Consider the following 22,309-nt stretch of genomic DNA (forward strand, 5'->3'; position numbering starts at 1 on the left):
GCATAGGGTATAAATACAGAGGTGTATGCCAACACAGGATGTTACAGATAAATAGAAATCAGCAAACATAGAGCACTTTTATCCCAAGAGTCCTAAAAGAGCTGCCCAAGGAATTCTCTGGCCCGCTGATGGTAATTTTTAATACTTTTTCAAATATGAAGGAAATATCAGAAGAGTGAAAGGGTGGAAAGCTGACATGGGATTCAAATGAAAGAGAATTAAAAGGCAGGAATATAATTAATGCCAGGCCTATTTTATGAAGAACTGATCTTATCAAACAATTCTGATTTCACACTTTGCTGAGATGACAAGTTTGATTTATAAAGTTAAGTGCACAGATGCCATTGACTTATATTACCACATAACTAGCTGAATATATTATCAGCAACAGCTCCCTCTAATTTTTTCCATCCATCTGCAGAATACATTTTATGTGCACTGAGACAGGAGCAGATGTGCACCCCCAGTAGAAACACATGCTGCTGGCAGTGGGTAATCTTCTAATCATCTTGGCAGCATCTAAATCCCTCCTGGGTGGCTACCCAAGCATGCAGCTTACAGGGAACACTGTTTATCAGCAGTATACAAGATCAATAAAGCAACTTTGCAGGAGAGGGATAGCTCAGTGGTTTGTGCATTTGCCTGCTAAACCCAGGGTTGTGAGCTCAGTCCTTGCAGAGGCCATTTAGGGATTTGGGGCAAAAATTCATCAGGGATGGTACTTGGTCCTGCTGAGAAGGCAGCAGACTGGACTCAATGACCTTTCAAGGTCCCTTCCAGTTCTAGGAGATAGGCAATCTCCATTATTGTTATTATTATAACTCTCCCTCCCCCCAGCTAAATGATATCTCAAAAACCAGTTGCCAATGGGCACTCATCACCAAATGGAAGTATATGTGGTGGGTTCCCAGAGATCTTTATGAGGCCTGATGTTATTAAACATTTTTATCCCTATGCTGGACTTGAACATAAAATCACAACTAGAAAATGTTTGCAGATGGCATAAATGTTGGTGGAGTGCTGCAAAAATAACATGGCCCGGCCAGCCCTGCAGAGCAAACTGGAAGTCATGGTAAGCTGGTCCATCCATCATGGTGTCCAGAATACCCAGAGGCTGCTTCCTTCCCCCATCCAAAGTCCCTCCCCTACCTGCCTAAGTCTGTGGGAGGGAGTCTGGGTTGCCAGGTGCAGGCTTTGGGCTGGGGTGGGGGTGGGGGGTGCTGAGGTGGTGGAGGCTCTGGAAAGGAGTTTGGCGCAGACAGGGAGAAGGATCAGGCTCTGGGAGGGAATGTGGGTGTGGGAGGGAGTCTGGCTTAGTTAACGGGCTGGGCAGGGGTGGGTGTGCAGGCTCTGGGAGGGAGTTTGGGGATTGGAGAGAGTGGGGGAGGGTGGAGGCACCAGGAGGGGGCTGGGTATGGGAGGCAGTACAAGAGGAGGGGGGTGAGACACTTACCTGGGACACCCCCATCTGGCAATGGCTCTTACGTGGGGGTGGGGGTGTCTGTGAGCTGTTGGGGCAGCATGCCAAAGACATGCCAGAGACTCTCTCCCCCCCCCCCCCCCCCGGGCCACAGGAATGTGCCACAGTCACATGCAGCAAGCAGCCAGAAGCTGCTCTAACCCAGCTGCGCTGCCGACTAGCTGGAGGCGGGCCTTTGTAAATCACCTGGGAGAAGCAGGCAGGGCCAGGGGATGCACTGTGGGGGAGCATGAGGGGATGGGAGAGAGACCAGACTCCAAATCTTGATGGAACTGGGTTTTGGGCCAAGAATATTCCTGGTGCCTGGCAATGTTCCCTCTAATTTTTTTTAAACCATGTGCAGAATAAATTTTATTATGTGCACTGAGGCATGCGTGGATGTTCACCTCCAGGAGAAACACACGCTGCTGGCTATGAGCTAATCAGCTGGTCCGCATCCCAGAATTTTTTCCCCAGTGATTTTTTTTTTGGGGGGGGGAGGGAAAGAGTGTTCAGTATTTTTCATTAAACCGTCTGGCAACCCTACCAGCAGCCTGGCCAGTGACCCTTCCCACCCACCACTGCCTCTGGCTGGGCAGGCACCCTGGGAAAGCCCAAGACCCTCTCGGGGTGCTGGCTGGAGGTGTGAGACCTACCTCGGGAAGTCTCTCTGCCTTTCCACCAAGCTCTGGAGTGGTGGGGTGGGGAGTGAGTTCCATCCTGTTCACACCCCAAACCTGCAGGCTTCACAACAGCCCTCAGGGCAGGGCCTTAGCTCCCTCTATGCCCCCCAGGGCCCTGTCCTGAGTCCTGCACCCAGGAAGCGTGGGACTGCTCTGTCCCACACGCACTGCCCTGCTGAGCCACTTCCCTGGCCTGGTTTGTGGAGGCCTCTGCAGCTAAGTTCCCTCTGGAGTGTGCAATTGTGTGTGTGCAGAGAATTTTAGGTCTCCTCGCCCCCTTCCCAGCAGAGCCCTGCAGCAGTGTGCCAGAGCAAGCTGCTGCTGCTGCTTCTGGTGGACTTGGCAGTGGAACAGCTGGGCAGCTCTCAGATGTCCCTGACTCCCCAAGCCTGGAGCTGGGGCCAGGGCCACATGGTGGCTGCCCATCTGCTCCTGGACCAGGTTTTGTATTTCCTGAAAATCTCACCTCCGTGCAGCTGCACCACTGCAATGTTTCTAGCTCAGACGAGTGCTCAGTCCAAGCCCTGGGGGACGCAGGTAACACAAGTTCTCTTACAGATGGGGACCAAAGCTCAGAGAGATCCAGTAGCCATAGGGCATCTGTACCGGAACCAGAATCAAGCCCAAAACTGCTTCCCATTCAGAAATAATTTTGATTCATGTCAAATATGCTTCTGTCAGTTCAATTTACCTTGATATTTCATTTTTTAATGAGAAAATGTTCCAACAGTTCAAAACAAAGTTAGCTTGACTCAAAAAAACAGAAACTTCCTGGGTCCACAGTTTTGAAATTATTTTATCCAAAAATGTTTGGGTTTGAGAGATCCATCAAATCCAGCTCTGCTTTGCAAACCGCTTCTGTTTTGCTCAATAGCTTCTCCAACACCACCACCAAGAAGTGAACTGGGAAATTCCTGACTAGGACTCTAGACTCAGGAGCTCACACTCCCAGTCCAGCATATTCATAAAAAAGCTCTGGTTTTCCTTCCTATTCCTTCCGGGGAAGCCTCCTATTCGGAGGCCTTATATGGGCTGCCAAACCTTGGGCTCGTGGATTTGACATGCCCAGTGCCTCTTTATCACTTCTATCCCATATTAAAGGCAGAGCAAATGTCAGCCACCTGGCATAGGAAGCACATTGAGCCCTGAGTTAATTTTAGCCCCGATTTCCTGCCCTGCAGCCAGGGAATGCAGCAAATGGAGCAGACAGTTATTTACCTAGGGAGACAGATGTGGTTTTCTTACTAATCATTGGATAGCTCAACTCTTATAAACTCACCGCATCCTGGGGCCAAGCTCAACTTGGCAGCATGGAGCTCTTTTGGTTCGTTCTGCTCCTGAGCACCACAGGTAACTGCACTCTACCCAGTCCTCTCCTTCCTCCTCGCTTTGACTCCCTGGGCTAATCCCCCCATCGCATTTGCCTTGCAGTGGCCTCCCAACTTGAGGAGGATGACAAGATAATAGGCGGCTATGTGTGCTCACCGCACTCCCAGCCCTGGCAGGTCTATTTCACCTATGGGTCCGACTACCGCTGGTGTGGGGGGTCTCTCATCAATGAATGGTGGATCATCTCGGCAGCGCATTGCTACAAAAGGTGAGTAGGCTGCTGCATCAGCAGAGCCGTTGGCAGAAATTCTTCCCTGCCCCCATGGAGGTGAAGCCGGTCTTCAGTGGGACCCGGCAGTGGGGGTGTTATGTGCGGATTGAGGTTGTATTTCCCAAGGAACTGAACGCCGGGAAGCACCGTGCTGCAATTGCAGAAAAGGCTGGTAGAATTCTAGGGTGTGTCAGAGAAGGGTTGCATGTCAGAGGAGGCTGTGGCTGGCATACTGGGCACCTCACTTGAGGAAAGGTGTGGACAAGAAAGAGAGAGCCCAGAGGACCACGACAAAAATGATGAAAGGGTGAGAAAACAACTGGGCATGATTAGGGCTGAGAAAAAAATGCCTAAAGGAGAAGCCTGATGACTTCACATCCATTCCTGGGTGTTATAAAGAGGCCACTGACTGAGCTGTTCTCCCTGCCCACTAATGGCGGGAAAAGAAGTAAGGGGTGTGCTCAGAGGATTTAGCTTAATTAGGTTCCAGGGCAGTGAAGCATCGAACTGGGCTCCAAGGGAGGGATGGAGCCCCCATAAGAACAGGCTGAACAAAACCCTGTCAGGGCTGATCCTGGTCCAGCCTATGTCCAGGGGACTGGATGTGACGAATTCTCAAGGCCCCTGCCAGCCCTGAATCGCTGTGTCTCTGTGGCTGTTCCCTGCAGACCCAGCATTCTAGTGGCCCATCTTGGAGAGCATGACACCACTGCCGATGAGGGCACTGAGCAACATATACAGGTGGCCAAAGCCATCCGGTTCCCGCAGTACAACGAGCGCACCACGGACAATGACATCATGTTGGTGAAGCTGGCCCAGCCAGCCCGGTTCAATGCCTACGTGCAGCCCATCCCTATTGACAGCAGCTGCCCTGTGCCTGGGACGGTGTGCCGGGTCTCCGGCTGGGGCAACCTCCTCACCTCTGGGGGTAAGATACTGCGGGGACAGCTTCAACTTGGGCAGTGAGGGAGGGGCCTGTCTGCACTCATTCGGACTTACACAAGGCTGAGTGAAAGGGGAATTAGCCCCACCGACCCCAATGGGGTTACTCCTGATTTACCCTGGCACGGGCAGTGTGGGAATCAGGCCTCATCTTCTCTGTCATTGAATGGGCTCTGGCATTCAATCCCCATTTTCTCTCCTCTGCAGTTCAGTACCCGGCTGCCTTACAGTGTCTGAATGTGCCCATCCTCTCTGACTCTGTCTGCCGTGCCTCCTACCCCGGCCGCATCACCACCAACATGTTCTGTGCTGGCTATCTGGAGGGGGGCAAAGACTCTTGCCAGGTATGGTGGGAATGGCTGGCGGGGTGTTTGGGAGAGGGGCTGGTTGCATTTCGTTCAGCTGCAATGGCATTCAAAGCGAAAGCTGCTTGCTCAATGCATTGCAAGGGCAGCACGCTGAGCCATGTGCCCTGGAGCCGTGAGGTTCAGGGATTCATCATGGCACTGCTGCCATTAGGGAGGGCACTTCCAGGGCTTGGAGCTGTTTCCTCTGAGCGTCCCATAATGTATTGGGTGTGGAGTCAAGTGCAGACAGGTGTCCGTGTGTGCATGCACATGAGTGATGGGGCATGAATGGGAGCAGAGGCTTAGGTGGGCATTTGTGCAGAAAGGTGTGTAAGGCAAGGCGTTTGTGGGCATTGATATGCACAGGAGGTGGTGCATGTTAGTGTGTATGCCTGGTGTGTGTGCTAGTGCACTTATGTGCAAGTCTGCAGAGGAGCTGCAGGACTATTCGTTGTTTTTCCAGTTACAAACTAACTCGGCTCCCCCTCTGAAGTTGCAGAAGGGGGCATTAGACACTGTTCCATGTCAGTTGGGCATCTATGAGGTCATTCAGGGTAAATTCTAATGCTGCCCAGCTGATTAGGAGAGCGCCCCAGGTAGGTTTTTTGTTTCTACTAGTAGTGCACATTCACACACACCTTGGTGCACTTAAAAACCCTTATTCTGCACAAGTCACCGAGGTGTGGGGAGTCCCCAGGCCCTACATCTTCCAGATGCAGCCAGATGTGACTCTCAGCCAGCAGGGAGAACAGAAGGATTATTGGTTCACAGGGACACAGCACAGAGCAGACTTGTCAGCACAGAGCCCAGAGGCAGTCAGCGCAATCCCTCTTTGGGAGCGGTGGGACCAGAGCCGGGGCCTTGGTCCTCCCCCGCCTCTCAAGCCAGCAGAGACTGATCTACTCCCAACTCCTGGTCTCAGCCCCCCCAGCCAGGCTCCTTCATGGGCCTTTGTCCTTCTTCCCCAGCGAATGGAGTCACCTGGTCGCACAATACAAAGGGCATTGGCCATTGTGTCGGTGCAGGAGCCAATCATTCCTATTTCCATAGAATTACTAGTACAGCGTCCAGGGTAGCTGAGGCAGACAGCCGGGTTTACTGTAGGACACAAGAACTCACATGCAACATAACAAGGAGAATAAAATCCCCAGTTTGTCACAGCACATGGATAGGAAAAATCCACAGCTGGATAGAAAAGAGGGAACATTGATGTTAGAGCGTGTTCCCGAGATGTGTGTGCTAGTGCATGGAGGTGTGTTATCAGCAGAATGGTGCATTTGTTCATGTAGTCTGAGTTGTGTGTGCTAATGTATGTATGTTTTATTATTAGCATCATCAGAAGGTGGTGCTAGTGTGTGCTTGTGTGTGTGTGTGTGTGTGTGTGTGTGCGCGCGCTAGTGCACAATAAGGTGCTGTTAGTGGATGCCTGGTGTGTGTGCTAGTGCACAGTAAGATCCTGTTAGTGTGTGCCTGGGGTGGGGGGAGATGTGTGCTAGGGTTTGCTGTAATGGGCAGAGAAGGGTCCGAAGAGGAGACCTTACCTTGGTTCCATAGAATCATAAAGTGCTAGAACTGGCAGGGACCTTGTAAGGTCATCGAGTCCAGTCCCCTGCCCTCACAGCAGGACCAAGTACCTACTACACCATCCCTGACAGATGTCTATCTAACCTTGCTCTTAAATATCTCCAGAGATGGAGATTACACAACCCTCCAGGCAACTTATTCCAGTGTTTAACCACCCTGACAGTTAGGAACTTTTTCCTAATGTCCAACCTAAACCTCCCTTGCTGCAGTTTAAGCCCATTGCTTCTAGTCCTATCCTCAGAGGCCAAGGAGAACTCTTTTTCTCCCTCCCCCTTGTGACACCCTGTCATGATTATGAGGGTTAGCCAGCAGCCTGGGGATTAAGGGGTTAACTACACCTAGCCAGGTGGAGTGACCAATAGGAATGTAGGTGGGACTTTTCAAACTGGGACAAAGGAATTTGGGTTTGTTCTTTTCTCCCCTTTTGTCTCTCTGAGAGAGTTCTCTGCAGCTACAGAGAGGGAGAAGCATGTCTCTCTCTCTCCAAGACACCATTCTTCATTTTCTGTAAGTAGGGTAAAGTTTAGGTAGTTTTGTTAGGTTTTATTGTTTTATGGATTGGGTATGGGATCTGAGATCTGGCACTGCTTAAAAGATGTTTTGGCTTTTCTTTCTAACTAAGTTCTAGGCCCATGGAGTTTCTCCATGAGTATATTTTGTTACCTCCCTATCTAGTCATTATGTTTGCAACAGGAATATTGTTGTAATAATAAAAGTTCTTTCTTTTCTTTTTATTAACCTGGCAGTGGTTAATTGTGTGCCTTGATTTTTATTTTAGGGGTAAGATTTCTCAAATGATCTTTCCCCTGATTTCTTTATCAACATTTGGGTGGTGGCAGCGGAAGTTTTATTCTCAAGATCTAGGTTTTTAAGATTTTGGGGGGAGTTTGATACCAAAGCCTGGTAGATAAGGCTTTGGGGTAAACTTGCTGGCCCCCACTTCTGCATTTATCATGCCAGAGTGGGGAAGGAGCCATGACACACCATTTTATATACCTGAAAACCAGTCTGCAGAGCAAGGTCATTAGTGCTTGCTGGAATTAATGCAAGACAATAAATCCATACCAAGAATAGTGTCTGACCTACAGCTTCAAGGCAAATCCCAGATTCTGCACCAGCCCTGGTGTAGGTGCTAGTGAACTCCCACAGACCCCAGTGTACCTGTGCACTAGCCGAAGCTGCTTTGACCATGTTGGCCCCAGGTGTGTGGTCTGGCACATCCCTGGTGCTGGCATGTGTGAAGGAGAAGAATGGGGGCCTGGATGGGCAGGTTGTCCCATTGTTCCCAGCTTTGCCTGAGCTTGGGCTAACAGCCACATCCGGCCTTGGGCGCTGACTCCTACTTGTTTGGGCACAGCCTTTTGCCAATTCTAATGCCATGAAGGGGCCTGGCACAGCCATACTAGGTTGGCTCTTTGTTCCCTGCAGGGAGACTCTGGTGGGCCGATGGTCTGTAATGGGAAGCTGACAGGGGTGGTGTCCTGGGGCATTGGGTGTGCCCAGAAGAACTACCCGGGAGTCTACACTACAGTGTGTAATTACCTGCCCTGGATTGAGGAGGTCACTGCCAACAACTGACATGCACAGAGCACCTCTTCTGGCAGACAGCTGTGTTCACACCTCCCCAGCCAGCTTCGCCTGCTGCCTGGACGGTCGTCACTGTCCCTTTCTGCCTCTGGGTGTCTTGATGCCAAGGAACCCAGAAGGGAAGACACCAGATGCTTAGAAGAAAAGGAACAAATGTGCATATGAAATTGCAACTCCCCAATAAAACTCCTATTTCTGCTGAATTCTCAGCATCTGTACCCCAGAGCAGCACTCGCATCCCATGCTGTGATCGCTAGAATTAGAGGCATGAGAGGGGAGTGGGTGGATCCCTCTGAGCCCCTGTAGTGCGGGGTGCTGCGGAGACACAGGAAGGGACATGCCCAGCCCAGAAGAGCTTCCAGATGAAACGGAGAAAGGCAGCATTACGTTCCCCATGCTGCAGCTGGGGAGCTGCGCTGAGAGAGATGCACTGATTGCACAGGGGCACAGGGGGCGCCTGAGCTGCGAATTGGATGCAGGTAGCTGCAGTCCCATCTTGTGCCTCAAGTGCAAGTCACCCCCTGCTGGGGACACCCAGCGGCTGCTCTGTCAGGGGTGAGGGACTGGCACCCATGGGAAAACAGCTGAGGAGGATGCCAGCTTTGAGCATCCTTGATCTGGAAGTCACTGAGTGAGGTTTTTGCCAGGACTCCTGGGTTCTATCCCCAGCTTCCCTCAGGAGCCACTTGCGGGAGAAGTTTCTAAAAGCTTTTTCCGTCTCAGTTGCCACAGCTGGCTGTGGGACAATGGGGCAGATGCATTGCCAGGGGAGCTGTGTGGAAGAGTGGAGCCCCCTGCTTGAGGTTTGAAGTCCCACACCGCAGTCCCACAGCAGCAGTGAAAGGCAGCTGTGGCAGGGTGCCCCGGGGCATTCACGTGCAGAGTGTGAGACTGCCTTCTTATCAGACAGCTCTGGCTGGCATAGCAGGGCCTTGACCCCAGACAAAGGCTTCTTAGCCCTGCCACAAAGCACCTGATATAAAATGACTGTGCCGCCAAGCAAAGTGCTGTACAAACACAGGAGTGTTTGCATTTGTTCTATTCCTGCATGGAGTAGGGCCCAACAAGTCTGGGGGAGCCAGAGTGGCTGCACAGGTGCATCAGTACCTGAACCCCTTAGTTCTGATGGAGGGCGATGTCCATAGCATAAGCCCATAGGTCCTGCCCCTACAGGAACTACTGTGATGGATTACATCCCCCTCTGGGCTACCATCTGATGTACTGGGGTAACACTGCACCTGCCTGATCCACCAGTCTGGGCTTTCTTACACTGCTCTGCTGAGCCAGGCCCTCAAACCTCCTCCATCACATACCGGTGGGGATACACTTTGCTGCAGGAAAACATAGACACTGAAATCAGCTCCACATGGGAAGACTCAGCTTGAAAATTGCCCAGCACTGACATGCACACTGTCTCTGTGTTGTCTTGCACTTCTTAGAGAACTGTACCGAGTCAGCTCATGAAATTTGCCTCGTCTCTCAATCTCCTTGAATGTGGAGGAAGATATGCCCACCTTCTTGCCCCTCAGTTATAAATATTACAAACTTTAGAGAAAACAAAAATAAGCTTATTCAGTACAAAAGAGCATATGGGATAGCAGACAGATCAAAGTAGATTACTCAGTAAACAAAACAAAAACATTATAAGCTTAACTTTCTAAAGAAACTGGTTACAAGTAGCTTCAGGGGGGTAACCGAGTTAGTCTATACAGGATAAACTTAAAAAACAACAAATAGTCTGATAGCACTTTTTAGACTAACAAAACATGTAGATGGGAGCATGAGCTTTCATGGGCACAGCACACTTCTTCAGATGACTGGAGTACAAGTAGTAATTTTTCACCCTAAATGTTATTTTAAGCAGATTGCAGAGGTACTCGATGGCAAGGTGATCTTGGTTGCAGCTTAAAACTCCAAATAATTCTCTCACAGGTACTTTTCCTGCCTGGGGCCTGTCCTTCTCTCCCTTCCCACATCCTTGTTTCTTAGATGTTCACCACAGTCATGTTGGATGGAGATTCAGTGAAGAACAACCCTTGATTTTATCATTCCTGAAATAGGTTTTGCATATGGTGGAAAACTTTTGTTCCCAAACTTAATTCCCATGCCAGTTAGTGGAAAAATACTGGTATTCCAAGATGGAGTTCAGTAACATATGACTTGATCATATGATCCTGAAGTCATACCTCAAAAGTTAATTTGCAGCATCCACAGGAAAGCTTTCCAGGAAGCTGGTAGATGAGCATCTTCAAAGACCTCCTGTCCTCCCTAATGGTCCAATGAATTGTTCCCAGCTAGACAGACAGATTAGATTCATTGTCTGGTGGATGGTCTCCAGGTGCAAAACACTTTTGTAGTACAGATGTATAGTCAATATTCTTAACTTTAGCTACAAAGATGATAGATGCTAAAGTAAAAGGTGTGTTTCATGGGACACTACTGAGAGTATCTAATTCAGGACAAACTACTGAGAAAAAGTCAAAATAACGCTGATCTTTGCAAGATGTTTCCAAGGTCTTTTAGAGTTTCTGCCAAGTGAAGGGAAGCCCATTGTTCTTGCTGTGGAAAATTACAGGTAATTACAGGTAACAAGATAGTGTTTGGAGTCACACGGGGAAGTCACACAGGTCCATGAACGATTTCTTTAGTCACAGCCGAAACCATTACCCACACTCTAGTTTGAATGTTCACACTAAAGTCCATCAGGTGCAGATGGGCCTCGTCCATGGTCCATTGTGAGCTAAGAATTCCTTGATGGGCCACTCAACTTGAATAGTCTCTTCACCATGAGCTGACCCTCCTGGGTCATACGATAGGGGCCAACATTTGAGATATGCGTACATGTCTAATATTTATATATTCTGAAACAAAATTGATACATTCATACAAAAATGATTGCCCCCAAGGCTATGTGTGTGTGTGTGGGGGGGAGGAGGGTGTCTAGTGAGTAAAGTGAATTAGTAAATCATAACTTTTCTAGTGACACTGTACATGACACATTTTGTACAAGCTTTGCTGGAAATAAATAACAATGATTCAACAATGATCTTGACATAATCTGATAACAGGGCCCTGAGATGCTGGTTTGGCTTCCTTATACTTATGCCAATCTCCCTAGGTCACTCTCTACGTCCCTCCAACCCTAGTCAGGCTTCTGGACAGAGATTGGAGCATTTAGAGGAACACAAGGAGTAGGGTTAGGGGGACCTGCAAGGGACTGGCCCCTGTGGAGAAGGGGTGCTAAGGCCCAGCTCAGCCTCTCCACCAGAAATAGGATCTGTACAGAGATTAGATTAAAATATGAGTAAGGCAATTAAAAAATGTGATACAATGTAAAATGCAATGCACCAGGGATCAGCTGATGTACATAATCCTACTCATATTATTATATTATTATGCTTTTGGAGCACTGGTAAACCCCTATACTCAACCTTGACCACCTCAGTGCACTTTTGCTGAAAGCCCGTAAAAATAATAGTAAAAAACCTCTCAGTGACAAGTCTGGATTTCAGCTAATTTCTTGGGAACCGAGTGGGAAAGACGTTTTTGCATCTTCCTCCCAGCAAAGAAGAGAGGCTAAGAGGAGAGGAACAAGAAGGGGGAAAGGAGACCAAATTAAATAGGCAGTAGCAGTGAACATTTTCTTCTTGTAGCTGAAATCCGCCCACACTCATTCCTGAAAAGCTCCAGCGGGGTGAGGTGCCTGAAGCGAACACGGCTTCATTAGCAGCCAAGTGTTCTAAATGATTCTGTCTCCCATTCCATTGTTCCACCTCAGTGGTCTGAGGCTACGTCTACACTACGAGTTTTGCCGGAAGAGGCAATGCAAATGAAGCACGGATTAGCATTTTCTTGCACTTCATTTGCATACTCTCTTCTGATCCATTTTTGCGCTAGGGGTTTTTACGCAAAAACAAGAAGTGAGGACATTTCCTTTTTGTGCAAAAACCCCTTTTTGCCCAAGATTGGTATAACTCCTTTTTTGAGGCATAAGGATCTTGCGCAAAAAGGGTTTTTTGTGCAAAAAGGAAGCGTCTACATTGCTTGTTTTTGCGCAAAAACCCTCAGCGCAAATATGGATTGGAAGAGAGTATACAAACGAAGCGTGAGAAAATGCTAATCCACACTTCATTTGCATTGCCTCTTCCTGCAAAACTTGTAGTGTAGACTAGCCTGAGACAGCCATAGTCCAGTTGGAGTTGCTGCCTTGTGAGATCCAAAGGGTTAATTTAGAGGGGGATGGGTAGGCTCTGACCTAGGCCAGCTGATCTCTATCCACATCCTGTATGGTTCCAGTGCATGCAGCATAAGGAACAAATGACTTGATATTCTTTTGAGTCAATTCATTAAACTATGAGACAAAACTAACAAAACACATCATGAAGGCTGAATTACTAAATCCCCATTAAACTAACTGTGTGTTGAACACACATGTTGAACACACACTGATGAAGTTAAGTTTTCTTGCCCCTCTCCTCCCACCCCCCACCCCCCGGAAATGCAATCTACAATGATGGATAGGTGGAGTACTGGCTAGCACCAATAATTAAAGGGTTAAACTCAGGCAGCTAGCAAGGGTGTTGGCAGGGAGCCAGAAGAAGCAATGGGATGCAGTGCTGAAATTTAAAATCCTGCTGCCTTTCTCTTTGTGCAAGTTCTAAGTTAAGGGCTGCAGGGAGCAGATTCAGTACTCAGAATTACCATGCCTGTAAGAAATATTGGACATGGGAGTGAACTGGGCCTTGAAGTATGGACCATCACGGATCGTGAGAAGAGGGAAAGGGTGTATTTAGTTGCAATCAGGGCATTTTTGTTTTGGTTGTTTGGTTGCACTTCTCTGTGTGAAGCTATGCCTTCCCTCCCCCATTCACTATCTAAGAGCGTACCCAGAGATGGTCTTTGCGTTTTAATTTGTTTTACTCCATTGCTCTGTAACAATCAGCAACCAAGTATGCTTTATCAACTTTTTTTTTTTTGTTTTGTTAATAAAATCACCTTTTTAAAGGCGATGAGTTCATTCTTGTTTCCTGGAAAGAAACAGATCTGTCTGTGAGTATCTACCTGCCTAAGACTGAGTGATCAGCTAACAGAGACTGCAGCTTGTTTTCTCTTTTTTTTTTTTTCAAGCTTTCTTTGGTAAAAGAGCTTGGGGTACACCTCTGGAAGATGTCCAAGTACTTTCTTCCTGGGTTCAAGAAGAAAGGAATTTCTTTTCAGTTGGTGGTGGCAGCTACCTCCCAAAGTCCGTGACTCTGGGAATTTTTGTAAGCAGAGCCTATAGAAGCAAGGTATTTAAGGTCTCTTGTAGGCCCCTATCTTCTGCACTCAGAGTGCCAGAGTGGGGAACAGCGCTGGCAACACATTAATAGTTTCATTTCCTAAATAGGAAACCATCTGGTAGTGAAGATGGTCACAACCGCCTGCTTCAACCAAACTCCCTCCCAGACGCCATTCTCTTACCCCAAGTTCCCTTCTGCACCCAACCTCCATTCCGGACTCCAGAATTCCTCCATTAATATCCTGCAAGAGTGCAGCCCTCAACCACTTTCCAAAATCTTTGAGTGGCCCCCACATCAAAAATTATTGCGCACCCCTGGCTTAGAGAAAACATTGCTGATGGCAGGAGAACTCTCTCACCTCTGTGCGGCTGCACCACTGCAATGTTTCTAGCTCAGACGAGCACTCCGTCCAAGCCCTGGGGAAAACAGTTAACACAAGTTCTCTTACAGATGGGGACCAAAGCTCAGAGAGATCCAGTGACCATAGGGCACCTGTACCAGAACCAGGATCAAGCCCAAAACTGGTTCCCATTCAGAAATAATTTTGATTCATGTCAAATGTGCTTCTGTTCAAAACATTTTGTTTCAATTTACCTTCCTATTTCATTTTTTAATGAAAAAATGTTCCAACAGTTCAAAACAAAGTTAGCTTGACTCAAAAAAATGGAAACTTGCTGGGTCCACAGTTTTGAAATTATTTTATCCAAAAATGTTTGGGTTTGAGAGATCCATCAAATCCAGCTCTGCTTTGCAAACCGCTTCTGTTTTGCTCAATAGCTTCTCCAACACCACCACCAAGAAGTGAACTGGGAAATTCCTGACTAGCACTCTAGACTCAGGAGCTCACACTCCCAGTCCAGCATATTCATAAAAAAACTCTGGTTTTCCTTCCTATTCCTTCCGGGGAAGCCTCCTATTCGGAGGCCTTATATGGGCTGCCAAACCTTGGGCTCGTGGATTAGACATGCCCAGTGCCTCTTTATCACTTCTATCCCATATTAAAGGCAGAGCAAATGTCAGCCACCTGGCATAGGAAGCACATTGCACCCTGAGTTAATTTTAGCCCCGATTTCCTGCCCTGCAGCCAGGGAATGCAGCAAATGGAGCAGACAGTTATTTACCTAGGGAGACAGATGTGGTTTTCTTACTAATCATTGGATAGCTCAACTCTTATAAACTCACCGCATCCTGGGGCCCAGCTCAGCTTGGCAGCATGGAGCTCTTTTGGTTCGCTCTGCTCCTGAGCACCACAGGTAACTGCACTCTACCCAGTCCTCTCCTTCCTCCTCGCTTTGACTCCCTGGGCTAATCCCCCCATTGCATTTGCCTTGCAGTGGCCTCCCAACTTGAGGAGGATGACAAGATAATAGGCGGCTATGTGTGCTCACCGCACTCCCAGCCCTGGCAGGTCTATTTCACCTATGGGTCCGACTACCGCTGGTGTGGGGGGTCTCTCATCAATGAATGGTGGATCATCTCGGCAGCACATTGCTACAAAAGGTGAGTAGGCTGCTGCATCAGCAGAGCCTTTGGCAGGAATTCTTCGCTGCCCCCATGGAGGTGAAGCCGGTCTTCAGTGGGACCCGGCAGTGGGGGTGTTATGTGCGGATCTAGGTTGTATTTCCCAAGGAACTGAACGCTGGGAAGCACCGTGCTGCAATTGCAGAAAAGGCTGGTAGAATTCTAGGATGTGTCAGAGAAGGGTTGCATGTCAGAGGAGGCTGTGGCTGGCATACTGGGCACCTCACTTGAGGAAAGGAGTGGAGAAGCGGGAGAGAGCCCAGAGGACCACGAAAAAAATGATGAAAGGGTGAGAAAACACTACCGCTGGGGACAGGCTGAAACAACTGGGCATGATTAGGGCTGAGAAAAAATGCCTGAAGGAGAAACCTGATGACACTCTTCAAATCCATTCCTGGGTGTTATAAAGAAGCCACTGACTGAGCTGTTCTCCCTGCCCACTAACGGCGGGACAAGAATCAAGGCCTGTGCTCAGTGGGTTTAGCTTAGGTAGCTTCCAGGTCAGTGAAGCATTGAGAGAGGGATGGAGCACCCATAAGAACAGGCTGAACAATCTCCTGTCAGGGCTGATCCTGGTCTTGCCTAAGTCCAGGGGACTGGATGTGACGAATTCTCAAGGCCCCTGCCAGCCCTGAATCGCTGTGTCTCTGTGGCTGTTCCCTGCAGGCCCAGCACCCTAGTGGCCCATCTTGGAGAGCATGACACCACTGCCGATGAGGGCACTGAGCAGCATATACAGGTGGCCAAAGCCATCCGGTTCCCGAAGTACAGCGACCTCACTATGAACAATGACATCATGTTGGTGAAGCTGGCCCAGCCAGCCCGGTTCAACGCCTACGTGCAGCCCATCCCTGTTGACAGCAGCTGCCCTGTGCCTGGGACGGTGTGCCGGGTCTCCGGCTGGGGCAACCTCCTCACCTCTGGGGGTAAGATACTGCGGGGACAGCTTCAACTTGGGCAGTGAGGGAGGGGCCTGTCTGCACTCATTCGGACTTACACAAGGCTGAGTGAAAGGGGAATTAGCCCCACCGACCCCAATGGGGTTACTCCTGATTTACCCTGGCACGGGCAGTGTGGGAACCAGGCCTCATCTTCTCTGTCATTGAATGGGCTCTGGCATTCAATCCCCATTTCCTCTCCTCTGCAGTTCAGTACCCGGCTGCCTTACAGTGTCTGAATGTGCCCATCCTCTCTGACTCTGCCTGCCGTGCCTCCTACCCCGGCCGCATCACCACCAACATGTTCTGTGCTGGCTATCTGGAGGGGGGCAAAGACTCTTGCCAGGTATGGTGGGAATGGCTGGTGCGGTGTTTGGGAGAGGGGCTGGTTGCATTTCGTTCAGCTGCAATGGCATTCAAAGTGAAAGCTGCTTGCTCAATGCGTGGCCAAAGTCACCAGGCTGAGGCGTGGCAAGGGCAGCACACTGAGCCATGTGTCCTGGAGGCGTGAGGTTCGGGGATTCATCATGGCACTGCTGCCATTAGGAAGGGCACTTCCAGGGCTTGGGGCTGTTTCCTCTGAGTGTCCCATCATGTATTGGGTGTGAGGAGCTGCAGGACTATTCGTTATTTTTCCAGTTACAAACTAACTCGGCTCCCCCTCTGAAGTTGCAGAAGGGGGCATTAGACACTGTTCCATGTCAGCTGGGCATCTATGAGGCCATTCAGGATAAATTCTAATGCTGCCCAGCTGATTAGGAGAGCGCCCCAGGTAGGTTTTTTGTTTCTACTAGTTGTGCACATTCACACACATCTTGGTGCACTTAAAAAACCCTTATTCTGCACAAGTCACCGAGGTGTGGGGAGTCCCCAGGCCCTACATCTCCCAGATGCAGCCAGATGTGACTCTCAGCCAGCAGGGAGAACAGAAGGATTATTGGTTCACAGGGACACAGCGCAGAGCAGACTCGTCAGCACAGAGCCCAGAGGCAGTCAGCGCAATCCCTCTTTGGAAGCGGTGGGGACCAGAGCCGGGGCCCTGGTCCTCTCCCGCCTCCCAAGCCAGCAGAGACTGATCTACTCCCAGCTCCTGGTCTCAGCCCCCCCAGCCAGGCTCCTTCATCAGCCTTTGTCCTGCTTCCCCAGCAAATGGAGTCACCTGGTCGCACATTACAAAGGGCATTGGCCATTATGTCGGTGTGGGTGCCTATCATTCCTATCTCCATCTAGGTATTAGTACAGTGTCCAGGGTAGCTGAGGCAGACAGCCGGGTTTACTGTAGGACACAAGAACTCACATGCAACATAACAAGGAGAATAAAATCCCCAGTTTGTCACAGCACATGGATAGGACCAATCCACACCTGCATAGAAAAGAGGGAACATTGATGTTAGAGCGTGTTTCCGAGATGTGTGTGCTAGTACACGGAGGTGTGTTATCAACATCAGCAGAATGGTGCATTTGTGAACGTAGTCTGAGTTGTGTGTGCTAATGTATGTATGTTTTATTATTAGCATCTTCAGAAGGTGGTCCTAGTGTGTGCTTATGTGTGTGTGTGCTAGTGCACAGTAAGATCCTGTTAGTGTGTGCCTGGGGCGGGGGGAGATGTGTGCTAGGGTTTGCTCTAATGGGCAGAGAAGGGTCCAAAGAGGAGTCCTTAACTCGGTTCCATAGAATCATAAAGCGCTAGAACTAGCAGGGACCTTGTAAGGTCATCGAGTCCAGTCCCCTGCCCTCACAGCAGGACCAAGTACCTACTAGACCATCCCTGACAGATGTCTATATAACCTGCTCTTAAATATCTCCAGAGATGGAGATTACACAACTCTCCAGGCAACTTATTCCAGTGTTTAACCACCCTGACAGTTAGGAAGTTTTTCCTAATGTCCAACCTAAACCTCCGTTGCTGCAGTTTAAGCCCATTGCTTCTTGTTCTATCCTCAGAGACCAAGGAGAACTATTTTTCTCTCTCCCCCTTGTGACACCCTTTTAGATACCTGAAAACCAGTCTGCAGAACAAGGTCATTAGTGCTTGCTGGAATTAATGCAAGACAATAAATCCATACCAAGAATAGTGTCTGATCTACAGTTTCAAGGCAAATCCCAGATTCTGCACCGGACCTGGCATAGGTGCTAGTGAACTCCCACAGACCCCAGTGTACCTGTGCACTAGCCAAAGCTGCTTTGACTATGTTGGCCCCAGTGGTGTGGTCTGGCACATCCCTGGTGCTGGCATGTGTGAAGGAGAAGAATGGGGGCCTGGATGGGCAGGTTGTCCCATTGTTCCCAGCATCGCCTGGGCTTGGGCTAACAGCCACATCTGGCCCTAGGGCCCTGACTCCTACTTGTTTGGGCACAGCCTTTTGCCAATTCTTATGCCATGAAGGGGCCTGGCCCAGCCGTACTAGGTTGGCTCTTTGTTCCCTGCAGGGAGACTCTGGTGGGCCGATGGTCTGTAATGGGAAGCTGACAGGGGTGGTGTCCTGGGGCATTGGGTGTGCCCAGAAGAACTACCCGGGAGTCTACACTACAGTGTGTAATTACCTGTCCTGGATTGAGGAGGTCACTGCCAACAACTGACATGCACAGAGCACCTCTTCTGGCAGACAGCTGTGTTCACACCTCCCCAGCCAGCTTCGCCTGCTGCCTGGACAGGCGTCACTGTCCCTTTCTGCCTCTGGGTGTCTTCATGCCAAGGAACACAGAAGGGAAGACACCAGATGCTTAGAAGAAAAGGAACAAATGTGGATATGAAATTGCAAACTCCCCAATAAAATTCCTATTTCTGCTGAATTCTCAGTATCTGTACCCCAGAGCAGCACTCGCATCCCACACTGTGATCACTAGAATTAGAGGCATGAGAGGGGAGTGAGTGGATCCCTCCGAGCCCCTGTAGTGCTGAGTGCTGCGCAGACACAGGAAGGGACATGCCCAGCCCAGAAGAGCTTCCAGATGAAACGGAGAAAGGCAGCATTATGTTCCCCATGCTGCAGCTGGGGAGCTGCGCTGAGAGAGATGCAGAATAGTGATAGAAATGTAGCCGTGTTAGTCTGGGGTAGCTGAAGCAAAATGCAGGACAATGTAGCACTTTAAAGACTAACAAGATGGTTTATTAGATGATGAGCTTTCGTGGGCCAGACCCACTTCCTCAGATCAAATAGTGGAAGAAAGTAGTCAAAGCCATATATACCAAAGGATACAATTAAAAAAATGAACAAATATGAAAAGGACAAATCACATTGTAGAACAGGAGGGGGATACGGGGGGGGGGGGGGAAGGAAGGAAGGTAAGTGTCTGTGAATTGATGATATTAGAGGTAGGGAGAGTGGGATGTTTGTGAGTTAATGGTAGTAGAGGTGATAATTGGGGAAACTATCTTGGTAATGGGCGAGATAGTTCAAGTGTTTGTTGAGTCCTTTTTGGAAAGTGTCGAATTTTAACATGAATGACAGTTCAGCGAGAGAGATGCACTGATTGCACAGGGGCACAGGGGGCTCCTGAGCTGCGAATTGGATGCAGGTAGCTGCAGTCCCATCTTGTGCCTCAAGTGCAAGTCACCCCCTGCTGGGGACACCCAGGGGCTGCTCTGTCTGGGGTTCAGGGGCTGGCACACATGGGAAAACAACTGAGGAGGCTACCAGCCTCGAACATCCTTGATGTGGAAGTCACTAAGGGTGTGTCTAGACTACAGGGTTTTGTCGACAAAACTATACCTGCGTCCACACTGCCTTTGAGTTATGTCGACATAACGTCGACAAAACTCAGCAGTTTTCTCGACGTATGTAAACCTCATTCTACGAGGAATAACGCCTTTTATCGACAGAATTTTGTCGATAGAAGGCATTATTGCATCTACACTGTCCTTTGCGTCCAAACTGTTATGTCGACAAAGCAGCTTGCTTTGTCGACAGAACTGGATGTGGTCTAGACGCTCTTTGTCGACAGAAGCTTTGTCGACAGTATCTGTCGACAAAACTTCTGTCGACAAAACCCTGTAGTCTAGATGTACCCTAAGTGAGGGTTTTGCCAGGACTCCTGGGTTCTATCCCCAGCTTCCCTCAGGAGCCACTTGCGGGAGAAGTTTCTAAAAGCTTTTCCCGTCTCAGTTGCCACAGCTGGCTGTGGGACAATGGGGCAGATGCATTGCCAGGGGAGCTGTGTGGAAGAGTGGAGCCCCCTGCTGGAGGTTTGAAGTCCCACACCGCAGTCCCACAGCAGCAGTGAAAGGCAGCTGTGGCAGCGTGCCCCGGGGCATTCACGTGCAGAGTGTGAGACTGCCTTCTTATCAGACAGCTCTGGCTGGCATAGCAGGGCCTTGACCCCAGACAAGGGCTTCTTAGCCCTGCCACAAAGCACCTGATATAAAATGACTGTGCCGCCAAGCAAAGTGCTGTACAAACACAGGAGTGTTTGCATTTGTTCTATGCCTGCATGGAGTAGGGCCCAACAAGTCTGGGGGAGCCAGAGTGGCTGCACAGGTGCATCAGTACCTGAACCCCTTAGTTCTGCTGGAGGGTGATGTATTTCAACATTATTTCGAAATAACTGCCCGGTATGTAGGCACGGACTAAGTTATTTCGAAATAACTAGTTATTTTGAAATAATGTCGCTGTGTAGACGTACCCCGATGACGCAGCTTGGAGGGCACAGACAGGTCTGGCCTGCGTGAGGACAGTTGGCTGCAGGGAGACTATGGTGACCTGCCCAGATGGCTCCAGCCAGGGGAGAATAAACAGGGGAGAAGGGGGGGGGAGGTGGAGAAGAGAGGGGCCTAGGCAACCCTGGTTACCTGGAGAGAAGACAACGGACAGGGGAGAGGCTGCTGGGGGGGGATCAGAGGCTGAGCTGGAAGAAGGGCTGTGGGATGAGGCAAGCGGGGGCAAACAGGGTCCACCAGGCAGCAGGGGAGACTTAGTCGTGCGGGGTTGAGGGGGGCCAGGCCAACAGGCCTGAGGGAGCCGTTGCTTCATTCAAAGCTCAATGAACCCTCCTGTTCGGTGCTGGCTGGGAGCCATTCTGGGCTGGAGAACAGGGCTGCACTATCCCCTCCGGCAGTGGACTCACAGAGGGGTTCTCATCAGAGACAGGTGTGATGAAGACCCTGAGAGGCGCCATCCTGGAGGTAGGGTTGCCAGGTGTCTGGTTTTTTCGCCTCCTGTCTGGTAAAAAAAATTCAGAAAATACCGGGCACCTAAAATGTTTGGTATTTTTTGATTTTTTCCCATCCAGGAGGTGAAAATATCGGGTGCTTACCTGGTTCCACAGGGGAGCTGTCTGGCCCAGAGCAGGAAGACAAGATGACGGACGGCTGCCAGCAGCCTGTTAGGGCCAAAAAGCCTCAAAAGCATTTCTTAAAGGGGCCATGCTGTTTTTTTTATTTTAATTTAATTTAATTTTTTTGTTGCTCAACAATTTTGGTTCCCCCCCCCCTTTTTTTCTCTGAATTTTTTCCCCAGTGGTTTTTTTTTTTGGGGGGGGGGGGGGTTGTGGTGATGATGGTTGGTATTTATTGGTTAAACCATCCAGCAACCCTATCCACTCGCTTTCAACCTAGATTAAAGCCCTAGGTTGGAAAGCCAAGTTTTGTCTACACTAGTATTTTTATTGGTAAACCTTTTGTTGGTCTTGAGTGTGCAAAAAAATCCCCTTTTCATCAACAATAGCAGTGTGCTCAGAGCTATGTTGAGATATGCTGTTGTCCTGCTGACCTACCTAGCGCAGCTCCTTGGAGCTGGTTTGATTTTGTCAACAGGAGTCAGGCTAGGAATCATTGGAGCTACGTCCACGCTGCGAGTTTTTGCAGCAGAAAATATGCTAATAAGGGACTCATTAGCATAAGTTGTAACATCATTAGTATATTTTCTGCCATTTCTTTTTGCACAAAAACCCCTTGCGCAAAAAGAAGCCGTGCAACCACTTCCATTTTGTGCAAAAACCCCATTTTGTGCAAGATCTTTATGCTTGTCCCGGAGAGGCATAAGGATCTTGTGCACCATAAAAACAGCCACACTGGATCAAACCAAAGGTCCATCTAACTCAGCATCCTGTCCTCTGAGAGTGGCCAAAGGCAGGTGCCCCAGAGGTAATGAACAGAACAGGCAATCACCAAGTGACTCACCCCCCCATTCAGTATCACCTGTTGTCATCTCCCCCTTAACCAGTTCCTTATCCATTGTTCAATTCTCCTATTCATTTCCAACTTCTATAATTCAGCTAATAATTTCCTATATAGAACTGTATCAGATGCTTTCCAGAAATCCAGGTAGACACATTCACCTGGATTCTCTGCATCGAAATAATTCATTATCTTCTTGGAGGAGAGGATCATAATTCAAAATGATCTGAACAAACTGGAGAAATGGTCAGAGG

At 49.3% G+C, this 22,309-nt stretch overlaps 2 protein-coding genes across 2 annotated transcripts; both read left to right on the forward strand.

The window, feature by feature from the left end:
- The first annotated feature begins 3,340 nt into the window (after positions 1 to 3,340).
- Positions 3,341 to 8,418, forward strand: LOC149521818 (trypsin-like). The gene is made up of 5 exons (XM_025188014.3): positions 3,341 to 3,492; positions 3,574 to 3,739; positions 4,411 to 4,670; positions 4,892 to 5,028; positions 8,044 to 8,418. The coding sequence occupies exons 1-5, from the start codon at positions 3,453 to 3,455 to the stop codon at positions 8,191 to 8,193; spliced, it is 753 nt and encodes a 250-aa protein (XP_025043799.3). The 5' UTR covers positions 3,341 to 3,452; the 3' UTR covers positions 8,194 to 8,418.
- Positions 8,419 to 14,586: 6,168 nt separating this feature from the next.
- LOC102443518 (trypsin-like) lies at positions 14,587 to 18,733 on the forward strand. The gene is made up of 5 exons (XM_075907195.2): positions 14,587 to 14,734; positions 14,816 to 14,981; positions 15,669 to 15,928; positions 16,150 to 16,286; positions 18,371 to 18,733. Exons 1-5 carry the CDS (start codon positions 14,695 to 14,697, stop codon positions 18,518 to 18,520), a joined length of 753 nt encoding a protein of 250 aa, XP_075763310.1. The 5' UTR covers positions 14,587 to 14,694; the 3' UTR covers positions 18,521 to 18,733.
- Positions 18,734 to 22,309: the final 3,576 nt, after the last annotated feature.

This window comes from Pelodiscus sinensis, chromosome 22, assembly GCF_052426305.1.
Source record: "Pelodiscus sinensis isolate ZL-2025 chromosome 22, ASM5242630v1, whole genome shotgun sequence".
Taxonomy (NCBI): Eukaryota; Metazoa; Chordata; order Testudines; family Trionychidae; genus Pelodiscus; species Pelodiscus sinensis.

Coding starts and splice junctions, on each gene's coding strand:
- LOC102443518 (XM_075907195.2), top strand. CDS start 14,695: ATGGAGCTCTTTTGGTTCGCTCTGCTCCTGAGCACCACAG. Junction 14,735..14,815: donor TCTGCTCCTGAGCACCACAG/GTAACTGCACTC, acceptor TTTGCCTTGCAG/TGGCCTCCCAACTTGAGGAG. Junction 16,287..18,370: donor GGGGCAAAGACTCTTGCCAG/GTATGGTGGGAA, acceptor TGTTCCCTGCAG/GGAGACTCTGGTGGGCCGAT.
- LOC149521818 (XM_025188014.3), top strand. CDS start 3,453: ATGGAGCTCTTTTGGTTCGTTCTGCTCCTGAGCACCACAG. Junction 4,671..4,891: donor CAACCTCCTCACCTCTGGGG/GTAAGATACTGC, acceptor TCTCCTCTGCAG/TTCAGTACCCGGCTGCCTTA. Junction 5,029..8,043: donor GGGGCAAAGACTCTTGCCAG/GTATGGTGGGAA, acceptor TGTTCCCTGCAG/GGAGACTCTGGTGGGCCGAT.